The sequence below is a fragment of the Pelophylax lessonae genome, assembly GCF_965119305.1.
Source record: "Pelophylax lessonae genome assembly, chromosome: 12".
In the NCBI taxonomy this organism is placed as follows: Eukaryota; Metazoa; Chordata; class Amphibia; order Anura; family Ranidae; genus Pelophylax; species Pelophylax lessonae.
Genome location: NC_138779.1, coordinates 210820953 through 210835237, shown reverse-complemented (window position 1 = coordinate 210835237; position 14285 = coordinate 210820953). Strand labels below are relative to the sequence as shown.

The 14285-nt window shown below is 44.0% G+C and overlaps 1 protein-coding gene across 2 annotated transcripts in view; it reads left to right on the top strand.

The window, feature by feature from the left end:
* The window catches only part of LOC309567768 (G protein-activated inward rectifier potassium channel 4-like), a 98138-nt gene extending 88523 nt beyond the window's left edge, over window positions 1-9615 (top strand). For both annotated transcript variants that reach the window (XM_082273215.1, XM_082273216.1), the window contains exon 3: window positions 8980-9615. In XM_082273215.1, coding sequence (XP_082129341.1) covers window positions 8980-9305 — 326 coding nt within the window. In that variant the 3' untranslated portion in view covers window positions 9306-9615. The remainder of the gene's footprint in view (window positions 1-8979) is intronic.
* The last annotated feature ends 4670 nt before the right edge of the window (window positions 9616-14285 follow it).

The following is a 14285-nucleotide window of genomic DNA, read 5'->3' as shown; positions in this document are numbered from 1 at the left end:
TCGGCCGACAATCGCTACGTGTGTACGGGGCTATACTTCAAAAACTTCCACGGCAGGTCTGAATTTCAGACGGGTTGCTGACATCAACTGGACACTTTAACCACTTTAAGACCGGAAGGATTTGCCCCCTTAATGACCAGGCCCTATTTTGCGATTCGGCACTGCGTTACTTTAACGGACAATTGCACGGTCGTGCAAAGCTGTACCCAAACGATATTTACGTCCTTTATTTTCCCACAAACAGAGCTTTATTTTGGTGGTATTTGATCACCTGTGCGATTTTAACTTTTTGCGCTATAAACAAAAAAAGAGCGACAATTTTGAAAAAAAAAAAAAAAAACAATATTTTTCACATTCTGCTATATGACATTCTCAAAAAAATTTAAAAAATCTAAATTTTTTAACATTTTAGGCCAATTTGTTTTCTGCTACATATTTGAGGTAAAAAAAAAAATCGCAATAAGCGTATTTTGATCAGTTTGCGCTAATGTTATCACGTCTACTAACTACGGGAAAGATTTATGTCATTTTTTTTTATTTTATTTTCTTTTACTAGTAATAGCGGCAATCTGCGATTTTTTGTGGGACTGCGACATTGCGGCGGACAGATCAGACCCCTGACTGACTGACATTTTTGACACTTTTGGGGGGACCAGTGACATTACTACAGTAATCAGTGCTAAAAATATGCACTGTTACTGTAATAATGACACTGGCAGGGAAGGGGTTCACATTATGGGTGATCAAGGGGTTAAATGTGAGCCTAGGGGAGTGATTCTAACTGTGTGGGGGCATGGCTTCTGAAATGACCATAGAGACATGTGATCCTATAAAGAAGGATCACAAAATCTCTATGATCAATTCAGGGAGAAGGCCGCCGGCTGTGTTTACACCTGTTACTGTATAAATGACACTGGCAGGGAAGGGGTTAATACTGGGGTGATCAAGGGGTTAAGTCTGCTCCTAAATTGTGCTTACTAACTGTGGGGGGGGGGGGGGGTGGGCTCTGTGACAGGCACACAGAGATTGGGGATTCAGCTTAGCTGAGACACAGGATCTCACTGTGCCTGTCTGACAGGAGAACCACCTGCTTTGTTTACATAGGCAGATGGCTCTCCTTTCAGTTTTCCTGAAGATCGCGGGAGGCCGGCAAGGATCGTGCCAGCTCCTCCCACGGTCTGGCTTGCGTTGTGTCTAATCACAGCAGGAGCACGGCTCCGGCGGCACCCAAGCGCCGCCAAGACCACATGCACATAATAACGTAGACCTACAGTGGGTACGGAAAGTATTCAGACCCCCTTAAATTTTTCACTCTTTGTTATATTGCAGCCATTTGCTGAAATCATTTAAGTTCATTCTTCTTCCTCATGAATGTACACATAGCTCCCCATACTGACAGAAAAACACAGAATTGTTGACATTGTTGCAGATTTATTAAAAAAGAAAAACTGAAATATCACATGGTCCTAAGTATTCAGACCCTTTGCTGTGACACTCATATATTTAACTCAGGTGCTTTCCATTTCTTCTGATCATCCTTGAGATGGTTCTACACCTTCATTTGAGTCCAGCTGTGTTTGATTATACTGATTGGACTTGATTAGGAAAGCCACACACCTGTCTATATAAGACCTTCCAGATCACAATGCATGTCAGAGCAAATGAGAATCATGAGGTCAAAGGAACTGCCTGAAGAGCTCAGAGACAGAATTGTGGCAAGGCACAGATCTGGCCAAGGTTACAAAAAGATTTCTGCTGCACTTAAGGTTCCTAAGAGCACAGTGGCCTCCATAATCCTCAAATGGAAGACGTTTGGGACGACCAGAACCCTTCCTAGAGCTGGCCGTCCGGCCAAACTGAGCTATCGGGGGAGAAGAGCCTTGGTGAGAGAGGTAAAGAAGAACCCAAAGATCACTGTGGCTGAGCTCCAGAGATGCAGTCAGGAGATGGGAGAAAGTTGTAGAAAGTCAACCATCACTGCAGCCCTCCACCAGTCGGGGCTTTATGGCAGAGTGGCCCGACGGAAGCCTCTCCTCAATGTAAGACACATGAAAGCCCGCATGGAGTTTGCTAAAAAACACCTGAAGGACTCCAAGATGGTGAGAAATAAGATTCTCTGGTCTGATGAGACCAAAATAGAACTTTTTGGCCTTAATTCTAAGCGGTATGTGTGGAGAAAACCAGGCACTGCTCATCACCTGTCCAATACAGTCCCAACAGTGAAGCATGGTGGTGGCAGCATCATGCTGTGGGGGTGTTTTTCAGCTGCAGGGACAGGACGACTGGTTGCAATCGAGGGAAAGATGAATGCGGCCAAGTACAGGGATATCCTGGACAAAAACCTTCTCCAGAGTGCTCTGGACCTCAGACTGGGCCGAAGGTTTACCTTCCAACAAGACAATGACCCTAAGCACACAGCTAAAATAACGAAGGAGTGGCTTCACAACAACTCCGTGACTGTTCTTGAATGGCCCAGCCAGAGCCCTGACTTAAACCCAATTGAGCATCTCTGGAGAGACCTAAAAATGGCTGTCCACCAACGTTTACCATCCAACCTGACAGAACTGGAGAGGATCTGCAAGGAGGAATGGCAGAGGATCCCCAAATCCAGGTGTGAAAGACTTGTTGCATCTTTCCCAAAAAGACTCCTGGCTGTATTAGATCAAAAGGGGGCTTCTACTAAATACTGAGCAAAGGGTCTGAATACTTAGGACCATGTGATATTTCAGTTTTTCTTTTTTAATAAATCTGCAACAATGTCAACAATTCTGTGTTTTTCTGTCAGTATGGGGTGCTATGTGTACATTCATGAGGAAGAAGAATGAACTTTAATGATTTTAGCAAATAGCTGCAATATAACAAAGAGTGAAAAATTTAAGGGGGTCTGAATACTTTCCGTACCCACTGTACGTGCTTATGCGCAGCCGAGCCCCCCTGCCGCAGTAAATCTGCGTGGGGTGGTCCGCAAGTGGTTAATCCAATCACCATGGAATGTGTCAGACTGAAGCAACCATCCCTGAATAGGGTTGGAGGCCTTTGACACCATCTGTCTTCCACATATAATTCCGTTTTTACACCTCTACCCTGGTGATCTGATGACAATTCACACTTTGTAGCCATGTGAATCAAAGAATTAACACCTATGCATACTTCCCGACACCAAAGATCGGATGATGTAACTAAAGCAGGTTGGTTTAGGTTGGTTCCACAACTTTCACACCTCCCATCCTGTTCTTGGACAATCGTTATCTACCTTGACACATTCCATGGTTTGTAGATTAAGGTGTTTGTGTTACCTGTGGTGATATCAATGTTGGGTGGGTTCCTGGCACTCAAAGGAACTGAAGAAGCCACTTGGGGAAGCTATGAAATGTCTTCAACTTTGCAGAACAAGTCCAGTTAAAAGTAAAAGTTACTAATCACTACAAGCTTTTTTTAGTGCTTTATGCTCCAGCTGAAATTGAAAAGGAGCTCTTGAAATGCGTAGAAGTCGCACGGTTCACCTACTTAAAGCCATACTATAGCTTCTATGAATGAAAATACCCCTCCTCCATTCAAAGATCTTGTTTCACTCAAATCAGTTATAGTAAAGTTTCTTTGAATGGGGGAGGGGGGAGCGGAAAGGGTATGCAGGAGCCAGGAGCATAAGAGATATCAGATTAAAAGAAAGTAATGTCCTGTGTGCTGATTTTTTTTTTTTTTTTTCAATTTGGGCTAAACTTTAAGCCTTTAGACAATGGTGATATTCGGCAGTGCTCTCCCCCACTGATCTCAGAACCCTTTTTTCATACCTGTTTTTAATGCTGGAGATGCAGTGGGCACCCTGGTTGAAAAAGGCTGTCTTAGACTCTGTACCTCATACCTCCTCAGGTCTCTCACTGTCACTAAGCGAGCAGCTAACTGAATCCTCTATGTGCCTTTTGCCACCATTTGCCCAGCTGCTACACTAAGTCCTGGTCGGCCCCTCTGCCCCTAGTGAGAGCAAGTTACCAATCCATAACACAGCTAAGCGCGGTGGATACTAGCAAGTTAAAGTCAAGAGCTCCACTATACCGCTGTTGGCTAGCAAAAACCCTATACACAGCCAAAAGCTACCCATTACCCACTAGTCACCACCATATAACCTATCATTTGTGCACTGTATATTAATAAATATTACTGTATATATATATATATGGCAATGAATGCTGGTGAGTGCCATGTATAGTTAGATTCCCCATCCAACAGTGACATCTGCTGTTGATTTTGAGAATTACATTTTACACAGACTCCTATCTATGCAGCTTTGTCCCATTTGTGTTACTTTAGAGAAAACAGTTTGGATCCCAGCAGCCTGTAGTTTAATAACCTTCAGTGCATTTGCCAAATGAATCAAAATTAAATGAGTTCTAGATGTCTTTACAATGCGTTTTTTCATCAAATGTAACCAATAAGCCTGAATTGTTTTGTTTGATGGCCTGACAAACTGTAAATTTAAATTTCTCTAGTCTAGAGCAGGGATTCTCAAACTATGGCCCTGCATTTGTTCTGGAACTACAATTCCCATCATGCCTAGTCATGTCTGTGAATGTCAGAGTGTTACAATGCCTCATGGTATGTGTAGTTCTGCAACAGCTGGAGGGCCGTAGTTTGGGAATCCCTGGTCTGGAGGATGACAGAAAGACAAAGTGGGGTTGATTTACTAAAGTCTGGTACACACAGGCTGACTATTGGCAAGTTCAACAGAAACTGGCCCATATTTGCCCCGTGTGTACAGCAGCCTCTTCGGCTTCTATGGAACATGCATGCTGGAAAAACAGCTGCCGATCGGCATACGATCAGCCTTCACAGCCAATGACTGCAAACGCTGCCCGGTGGGTTTTGGTAGGGAGGGGGTCCCCCTATCAGAACACAATACCGCAACGGAGAGACTGCAGTACTAACATCGCATTGTTAGAACAGCGAGCTCCTCCGTTGTTTTTTTTTTTTGCTAAGCCCGCTGGGTTGAAAGAAAATAAAAACTGTCAGTGTGACGGGCTTAAAACTGGTGCAGGTAAAACCTAGGGCAGCTCTGCATAGAAACCAATCAGCTTCCAGGTTTTAGGCCCCATTTACACTTGTGCGACTTGTCATACGACTTTAGACCCCAATGTCTCATGACAAGCCGCACCAAATGTGTCCCAATAAGTACCGTTCATATCTGTGTGACCTAAGGTAGTCCCTGCACTACTTTGGTCAGACTTGCATGCGACTTGAGGGTCATAGCCTTCAATGTAAACCCTCAAAAGCTGCATGAAAGTCGCACCTGTATGATATACGTGCGACTTGTGTGCGACTTTGAAAAGCACAAAGAATCACATAGTCTGCTTTTTTACACCTGCCACAGCCAAACACTTCTGCAGAAAAGCCCCTCCTGAGCAAATTCTCTAACCATCTCTGTTCCTGCTGTCCCTTCTGCAAGAGAAATGAGCTCCAACCCTAACCCTAGCCATAACCCTAAACCCTAATGCTAGCCTAACCCTAACCATAACCTCAGCCATAACCCTAAACCCTAATGCTAGCCTAACCATAACCCCAGCCATAACCCTAAACCCTAATGCTAGCCTTACCCTAACCATAACCCCAGCCATAACCCTAAACTCTAATGCTAACCTAACCCTAGCCATAACCCCAGCCATAACCCTAAACTCTAATGCTAACCTAACCATAACCCCAGCCATAACCCTAAACCCTAATACTAACCTAACCCTAACCATAACCCCAGCCATAACCCTAAACTCTAATGCTAACCTAACCCTAGCGATAACCCTAAACCTAGCCTAACCCTAGCCATAATCATGGTGACAGGAAAATGAATTGTAGGAAAGGGGTAAGCACAAACACATAGTCTGCTTTTTGACGCCTGCCCCAGCCCATCCCTTCTGCAGAAAAGCCCCTCCTGAGCAAATTGGCCATCCATCTCTGTTCCTGGTGTCCCTTCTGCAAGAGACACGAGCCACAACCCTAATCCTAGCCATAACCCTAAACCCTAATGCTAGCCTAACCCTAGCCATAATCAGTATGGCAGGAAAAGGAATTGTAGTAAAAGGAAAAGCAAAAACCCATAGTCTGCTTTTTTACCCTGCCCCAGCCCATCCCGTCTGCAGAAAAGCCCCTCCTGAGCAAACTGGCCATCCATCTCTGTTCCTGGTGTCCCTTCTGCAAGAGAAACGAGCTCCAACCCTAACCCTAGCCATAACCCTAAACCCTAATGCCAGCCTAACACTAACCATAACCCTAGCCATAACCCTAAACCCTAATGCTAGCCTAACCCTAGCCATAATCAGTGTGGCAGGAAAAGGAAAAGCACAAACACATAGTCTGCTTTTTGACCCCTGCCCCAGCCCATCTCTTCTGCAGAAAAGCCCCTCCTGAGCAAATTGGCCATCCATCTCTGTTCTTGGTGTCCATTCTGCAAGAGAAATGAGCTCCAACCCTAACCCTAGCCATAAACCTAAACCCTAATGCTAGTCTAATCCAAACCCTAGCCATAAATCTAACCATAATCAGTGTGGCAGAAAAAGGAATTGTAGGAAACATAAAAGCACAATTACATAGTCTGCTTTTTGACCCTGCCCCAGCCCATCCCTTCTGCAGAAAAGCCCCCTCCCCCCCCCCCCCCCCCCCCCTGAGTGAATTGTCTAAAAATCTCTTTTCCTGGTGTCCCTTCTGAATGAGAAATTAGCTCCAACCCTAACCTAGCCATAACCGTATACCCTAATGCTAGCCTAACCCTAACCATAACTCTAGCGATAACCCTAAACCCTAATGCTAGCCTAACCCTAACCCTAGCCATAACCCGAGTGATAACCCTAATGCTGGCCTAACCCTAACCCTAGCCATAATCAGTACAGCTGAAAAAGGAATTGTAGGAAAAGGAAAAGCACAAACACATAGTCTGCTTTTTGACCCTGCCCCCAGACCATCCCTTTTGCAGAAAAGCCCCTCCTGAGCAAATTGGTCATCCATTTATGTTCCTGGTGTCCCTTCTGCAAGAGAAATGAGCTCTAGCCCTAACCCTAGCCATAAACCTAAACCCTAATGCTAGCCTAACCCTAACCCTAGCCATAAATCTAATCATAATCAGTGCGGCAGAAAAGGGAATTGTAGGAAACGTAAAAGCACAATTACATTAGCTTGGAAGAAAGAAGAGACAGAGGGGATATGATAGAAACCTTTAAATACATAAAGGGAATCAACTCGGTAAAGGAGGAGAGCATATTTAAAAGAAGAAATACTACCACAAGAGGACACCGTTTTAAACTAGAGGGGCAAAGGTTTAAAAGTAATATGAGGAAGTATTACTTTACTGAGAGAGTAGTGGATGCATGGAATAACCTTCCTGCAGAAGTGGTAGCTGCAAATACAGTGAAGGAGTTTAAGCATGCATGGGATAGGCATAAGGCTATCCTTCATATAAGATAGGGCCAAGGACTATTCATAGGATTCAGATATATTGGGCAGACTAGATGGGCCAAATGGTTCTTATCTGCCGACACATTCTATGTTTCTATGTTTCTATAGTCTGCTTTTTTACCCCAGCCCTTCCCTTTTGCAGAAAAGCCCCACCTGAGAAAATTGTCCATCCATCCCTGTTCCTGGTGTCCCTTCTGCAAGAGAAATGAGTTCTAACCCTAACCTAGCCATAACCCTAAACCCTAATGTTAGTCTAACCCTAACCCTAGCCATAACCCTAAACCCTAATGCTAGCCTAACCCTAACCCTAGCTTTACCCTAAGCCTAGTCATAACCATAATCGCTGCAGAAGGAAAAGGAATTGTAATATCAATTTTCCCATCGCACACTTTCCTGGATAAGGCTTTGGCAAATCTTTATTGAAGATGCTTTTTGATGATCCGATGACAGTGGGTGTAGGGAGAGGATCCCTGGCTCGCTGTCACAATGAGGTGGGCAGGGATCGGCGGTGCAAGGGAAGGTTGCAGAACATGTCACCCTAAATACGGGAATAACATCTAACATGTTCAGATAGGTAGTTCTACATTGAAATGTGCAGCCATATATTTTGCTGAAATGTGTTCCCTGTTATGCTAACTTTTCACTTAAAGTGGAACTTCACTCTCCCAATCAACATTTATTATTTTTAATCCTCATGCTGCTAGCATTAGTAAATAGATAGGAAAATATATCATATTTACATTTTTTTTACATTTCTTTTGGTTTCCTGCCTAGGCAAATTATTTCATATATCCCAGGAGTCTGCAGGAGGGTAGGAGAGGAGGAGGGGTTTTCTCAGCTAAGCACAATCTCCTGCATGCATACTTGAGCTAAGAGCAGGAAGTAAATGCTACATGAATCATTTGCCCTTACTCAAGATGGCCACAGCCAGAAATGCTAGGGGGTGTTTGGTGATTTCTGACCAAAATAAAGGATGGAGACATGGATGGATAGGGAAGTTTGCTTTGGATATTAAAAATGAATGATATAGTGTTTTTGCTTTGTGGTGCTCAGATGCAGCGAAGATCGGCATTAAGGACTATTCGCAGTAGTGGGATTGCTCTTCAGAGGGCCTTTGAAAGGCAGTGAGGTGGCATTGTATCATATTGTTGCCTTCTTTAATCCTGAAAAGCCCGCACTAGCCGCCTCAATTGCTTGCACGCAGTTGCAGGTGCTTGCAGAGTGGCCCCATTTAGCATAGCGGCTGCCAAAAGCAACAGTAATTTCTGCCACGGCATGTGTACACCTCCAGCCGCTGCCTCTAAAACTAACAGAGGAGTAGTTTGGGGACAGTAAAAACGATAGATTGACTGATATTAGATACTATCTATCTAGCTGATATTAGATAATATCTATCCTTTTTTTCTTTCTCTTTACAGAGAGAGCTTTGTTCTCTCTAGCAATCAATGATAAACTGTAGGCAAACAGCCTGACCCATCTATAAATACTACAAAATCTGACAAAGTAAAATTCACAGGTTCTCTTTATGCTCTGTTTATTCTTTAGGGATGACGTGCCAAGCCCGCAGCTCGTACGTGGAAAGTGAGGTCCTATGGGGCCATCGGTTCATGCCCGTCCTGACTCTAGAAGAAGGTTTCTATGAAGTGGACTACGACACCTTCCACAACACTGATGAAACACCCACCCCTACCTGCAGTGCCAAGGAGCTGGCAGAACTCAATGAGAAAGGAGAGGCCCTTCAGCTTACCTCCATCAACAGCAAGGCCAACCAGACCATGGACAACGACATCCAGGAAGGCCCAGAGGATGAGGTCCTCCCGGCCGTGGCCAATGGGGACATTAGTAAAACAAAACTTGACGGCTGTGAGTGAACAGTAGGGACGCTGTAGTGGATGGATTTCCACAAATGTATGGAATATTTGCCAGCAATACAAAGATGGTGCCACCTTCTTGAAATGCTGTGGTTGACCTCTTCAAGACATAATCCTTAAAGCAGTAAAGGGCATTAAAAGTGGTAGAATATACACTTTTACCTAATGGTTGTAGGCCACAGTCAGTATTATTATAGTACCAGGGATGTTAAAGGAGTCTGGTCAGAGACAGTGAATGGTTTTTGCTTTTTATATACTGCAGTTACTGTTATGAACTCTAGGGGAGCCAAACATAAAATGATGAGGCAGCATGTAAGCTGAGACGGGAGCATTCTACACTATAAGCTGACCGTTACTCACATGTCTACAGTCTTCAGTATCTATATGTAGCCTCCCCCATGTGCTAACATTACCAGCTTGAAGCAATGAGAAGCACAGAAAATCAACAGCTATGAAGACCTATATAACCAATAACAATGTAACAGACGGTAGAAATATTCAGAGCTTCTTTCTAATGATTGCTACCATCCATTCATCAGCTACAACAGTAATTCATGAATGAACATGCAATTTTCTCATTTTTATTTCTTGATTATTAGGTGGGCAGGTTTAAAGCAAAAAAAAATAATAAAAATATAGATATTCTTCATACCCTCCCCTACAGAAATGCTGTGAGCTGCACAATGCATGACTCACCATCAAGTCAGGACGATCAGAGAGACCTCTCATTGTGAACACACACAGGGTTCGATTTACTAAAAGCAAAGAGACTTTGCAAGTGCACAGGGCATTTGCTCCAAAGCTTAGTAAATGAGATGAAGCTTCACTTTGCAAAGAATACCTAATCATAACAAAGGAAAAAAAAAAAAATTTCTTGCATATGATTGGAGTTATCAGAGCTTCCACTCTATTACTAAGCTCTGGAGCAAATGCCCCTGCAGAATGCACAGTCTATGGGGTTGATTTACTAAAAGTAGAGAGTGCACTGGTGTTTTGGACCAGTTTGCTGTGGGAATCTGGTAAGCTAGGGAAGCAGATATGCTGCCAACCATGAGATCCTAGACTTTGTGGTATACAGAGCCTTGCGAAAGTATTCGGCCCCCTTGAACTTTGCGACCTTTTGCCACATTTCAGGCTTCAAACATAAAGATATAAAACTGTAATTTTTTGTGAAGAATCAACAACAAGTGGGACACAATCATGAAGCGGAACGAAATTTATTGGATATTTCAAACTTTTTTAACAAATAAAAAACTGAAAAATTGGGCATGCAAAATTATTCAGCCCCTTTAAGTTAATACTTTGTAGCGCCACCTTTTGCTGCGATTACAGCTGTAAGTCGCTTGGGGTATGTCTCTATCAGTTTTGCACATCGAGAGAATGAAATTGTTGCCCATTCCTCCTTGGAAAACAGCTCGAGCTCAGTGAGGTTGGATGGAGAGCGTTTGTGAACAGCAGTTTTCAGTTCTTTCCACAGATTCTCGATTGGATTCAGGTCTGGACTTTGACTTGGCCATTCTAACACCTGGATATGTTTATTTGTGAACCATTCCATTGTAGATTTTGCTTTATGTTTTGGATCATTGTCTTGTTGGAAGACAAATCTCCGTCCCAGTCTCAGGTCTTTTGCAGACTCCATCAGGTTTTCTTCTAGAATGGTCCTGTATTTGGCTCCATCCATCTTCCCATCAATTTTAACCATCTTCCCTGTCCCTGCTGAAGAAAAGCAGGCCCAAACCATGATGCTGCCACCACCATATTTGACAGTGGGGATGGTGTGTTCAGGGTGATGAGCTGTGTTGCTTTTACGCCAAACATAACGTTTTGCATTGTTACCAAAAAGTTCGATTTTGGTTTCATCTGTCCAGAGCACCTTTTTCCACATGTTTGGTGTCTCCCAGGTGGCTTGTGGCAAACTTTAAACGACACTTTTTATGGATATCTTTAAGAAATGGCTTTCTTTTTGCCACTCTTCCATAAAGGCCAGATTTGTACAGCATACGACTGATTGTTGTCCTATGGACAGAGTCTCCCACCTCAGCTGTAGATCTCTGCAGTTCATCCAGAGTGATCATGGGCCTCTTGGCTGCATCTCTGATCAGTCTTCTCCTTGTATGAGCTGAAAGTTTAGAGGGACGGCCAGGTCTTCGTAGATTTGCAGTGGTCTGATACTCCTTCCATTTCAATATTATCGCTTGCACAGTGCTCCTTGGGATGTTTAAAGCTTGGGAAATCTTTTTGTATCCAAATCCGGCTTTAAACCTCTCCACAACAGTATCTCGGACCTGCCTGGTGTGTTCCTTGTTCTTCATGATGCTCTCTGTGCTTTAAACGGACCTCTGAGACTATCACAGTGCAGGTGCATTTATACGGAGACTTGATTACACACAGGTGGATTCTATTTATCATCATTAGTCATTTAGGTCAACATTGGATCATTCAGAGATCCTCACTGAACTTCTGGAGAGAGTTTGCTGCACTGAAAGTAAAGGGGCTGAATAATTTTGCACGCCCAATTTTGAACTCCAGCTTTCCCTTCAATCTAGGACAGTTGTACCGGCTACTCTGCTGGACTGAAACAGCTTACTCTAATTTGACTGGACACTGTGCGCTTCCCAGAATGTGCATTAGAACCTGCAAAAAGTCAGATAGAGCCTGCCTCATTTTCCTGGCTGAATAACACCCAGCTTCATCTAGCCCTTTTCCTCCACAGCCAGACTTGCCTCTTCCATTCATTCCAGTTATTTCAATCATGGAGGTTTAAGCCAGCCATAGATGGGACTGGCCGAGATTCAATCCATCTATGGGCGGGCTGGTTATATGGAAGTCGATCCAATAATCGACTTCCGTACAACCAGGCATTTGGATTTTTTTTATGCAATCAGTGCCAGCAGAGATCATTGTGTTTTGCCAGCTGGGGAGGCTCCCCCCCAGCAGAACACAAAAGCATTGCGGGAGGTATTCCCTCATCAACACTGACACGGTTGATTGGGCAAACTTCATCTTTAGCTTGCTTAGGCCCCTTTCACATGGGCTTTCCGATCAGGTCCGCCCGTCGGTTTTTCAGGAAGACCGGATCCGATGCTCCATGCACCCCTATGGAGCGGCGGATGTCAGCGGTGACACGTCCGCTGACACCCACTGCTATCCGACTTGATCCTGCCCGTGAAATCCAGACGGATGGAAATCCTATTTTCCATCCATCTGGAGGATCAGATGAAAACGGACAGGCGTTCTGTTTTCATCCCAGCTCCCATAGAGAAGAGCATGGCTCTGACAGGTCCGTCTAAGCACAGTGAGCGGAGGCCTGCTCAGCGGGGATCGGCGGAAAACGAAGTCCGCCAAGCAGAAAGCCTGTGTGAAAGGACCCTTAAGGTTAACAGGAACATGGACTATCTTGCCAAATCCTAAACCGCTCTGCAGTTTTCACACAAGATGGCAGTTCACTTAAAGAATAAATCCACTTTTCCTGAGAAGAAAAAAAATCCACTCTGCTATGGGTGATGAATGAACATTGCAGGGTTTTAGCAAATTTTGTCACAGAGTCCCTACCTGCTTTTTCTCTGAAGTAAATGCAGTTTGTTGTATGCAGAGTGAATCTGAATGAGAGTGATTTTTTACTTTATTATTAGTAAATGAGCTTGCAAGGGCCTAATGAAAAATGCTGCAGTGTCAGCATCCCTATAGAAGCGATTAACCCTTAGTACAAGGGTGTCAAACTGGCGGCCTTCCAGCTGTTGCGGAACTACAAGTCTCATCATGCCTCTGTCTATGGGAGTTATGCTTGTAACTGTCAGCCTTGCAATGCCTCATGTGACTTGTAGTTCTGCAACAGCTGGAGGGCTGCCAGTTTGACACCCCTGCCTTAAGCTGGATACACGCTATATAACTTTTGTTGTTCCATTTCCTTTAGATTTACCTTCAACTATGTAGTGCAAGGGGCCTGCCTGACTGCATTGAAAGTGTTTGGGTTTGACCTCATATTATATGGTTTTTGTAAATCTAAAGGGAAAAAAAATCTAAAGATAATTGTATAGTGTGTATCCAGCCTTAGTTACTCACTTAAGCTGGACACACACTATACAATTTTCTTTAGATTTTTTTCCTTTAGATTTACCAAAACCAGATAATATGAGGTCAAACCCAAACACTTTCAATTAGTATGCAATCAGGCAGGCCCTTATACTACATAGTTGAAGGTAAAGCTAAAGGAAATCTAACAACAAAAGTTGTATTGTGTGTATCCAGCTTAAAGCGGAGTTCCAGCCATTTGACTCACCTGTCCAACGGTCCAGCGATGCGGCCGCCCGAAGCCTCGATCCTCTCCCTCGGCGCCGGCATCACTGCTGTGGGCACCCGGCTGTGACAGTTTGCGGCTTCACAGCCGGGTACCCACTGCGTATGCGCGAGTCGCGCTGCGCGCCGTGATTGGCCGGCAATCTTCTGGGACCTCTGACATGTCCCAGAAGATTGCAGGGAGGGAGGGGGAGAGGAGAACTTCCGCTCAGGGCGCCGCGGCGCTCCGAGCGGAAGAGGGAGCGGGTACCTGTCAAAACTAGGTACCCGCTCCCCCCCCAAAAAAATGACATGCCAAATGTGGCATGTCAGGGGGTTAGAACTACCTAAAGCGGAAGTTCCACTTTTGGGTGGAACTCCGCTTTAAGTTATATTTTTGTTGCAGAGGATGCCTAAAATCTGATATGTATTTTAGTGTAGACTTCTAGGAAAAATATCAGTCACATACACAAGCTGAAAATATTTCTGGTGGGTTCTGTACACCATCTGTGTACAGAAGGCCTCCAGGCTGCCATATTGCATTTTACATCATGATTTTGTATTTTTGTAAAGGAAATTACATCATGATTTTACATCATCATAAATCACAATGCCGATTGAAAAGGAAAGGTATTGTTTAACATTCAGTTATAATACGACTTGTGTCACAATTGTGTATGCTATAATTTTTTTAACTGCCATTTT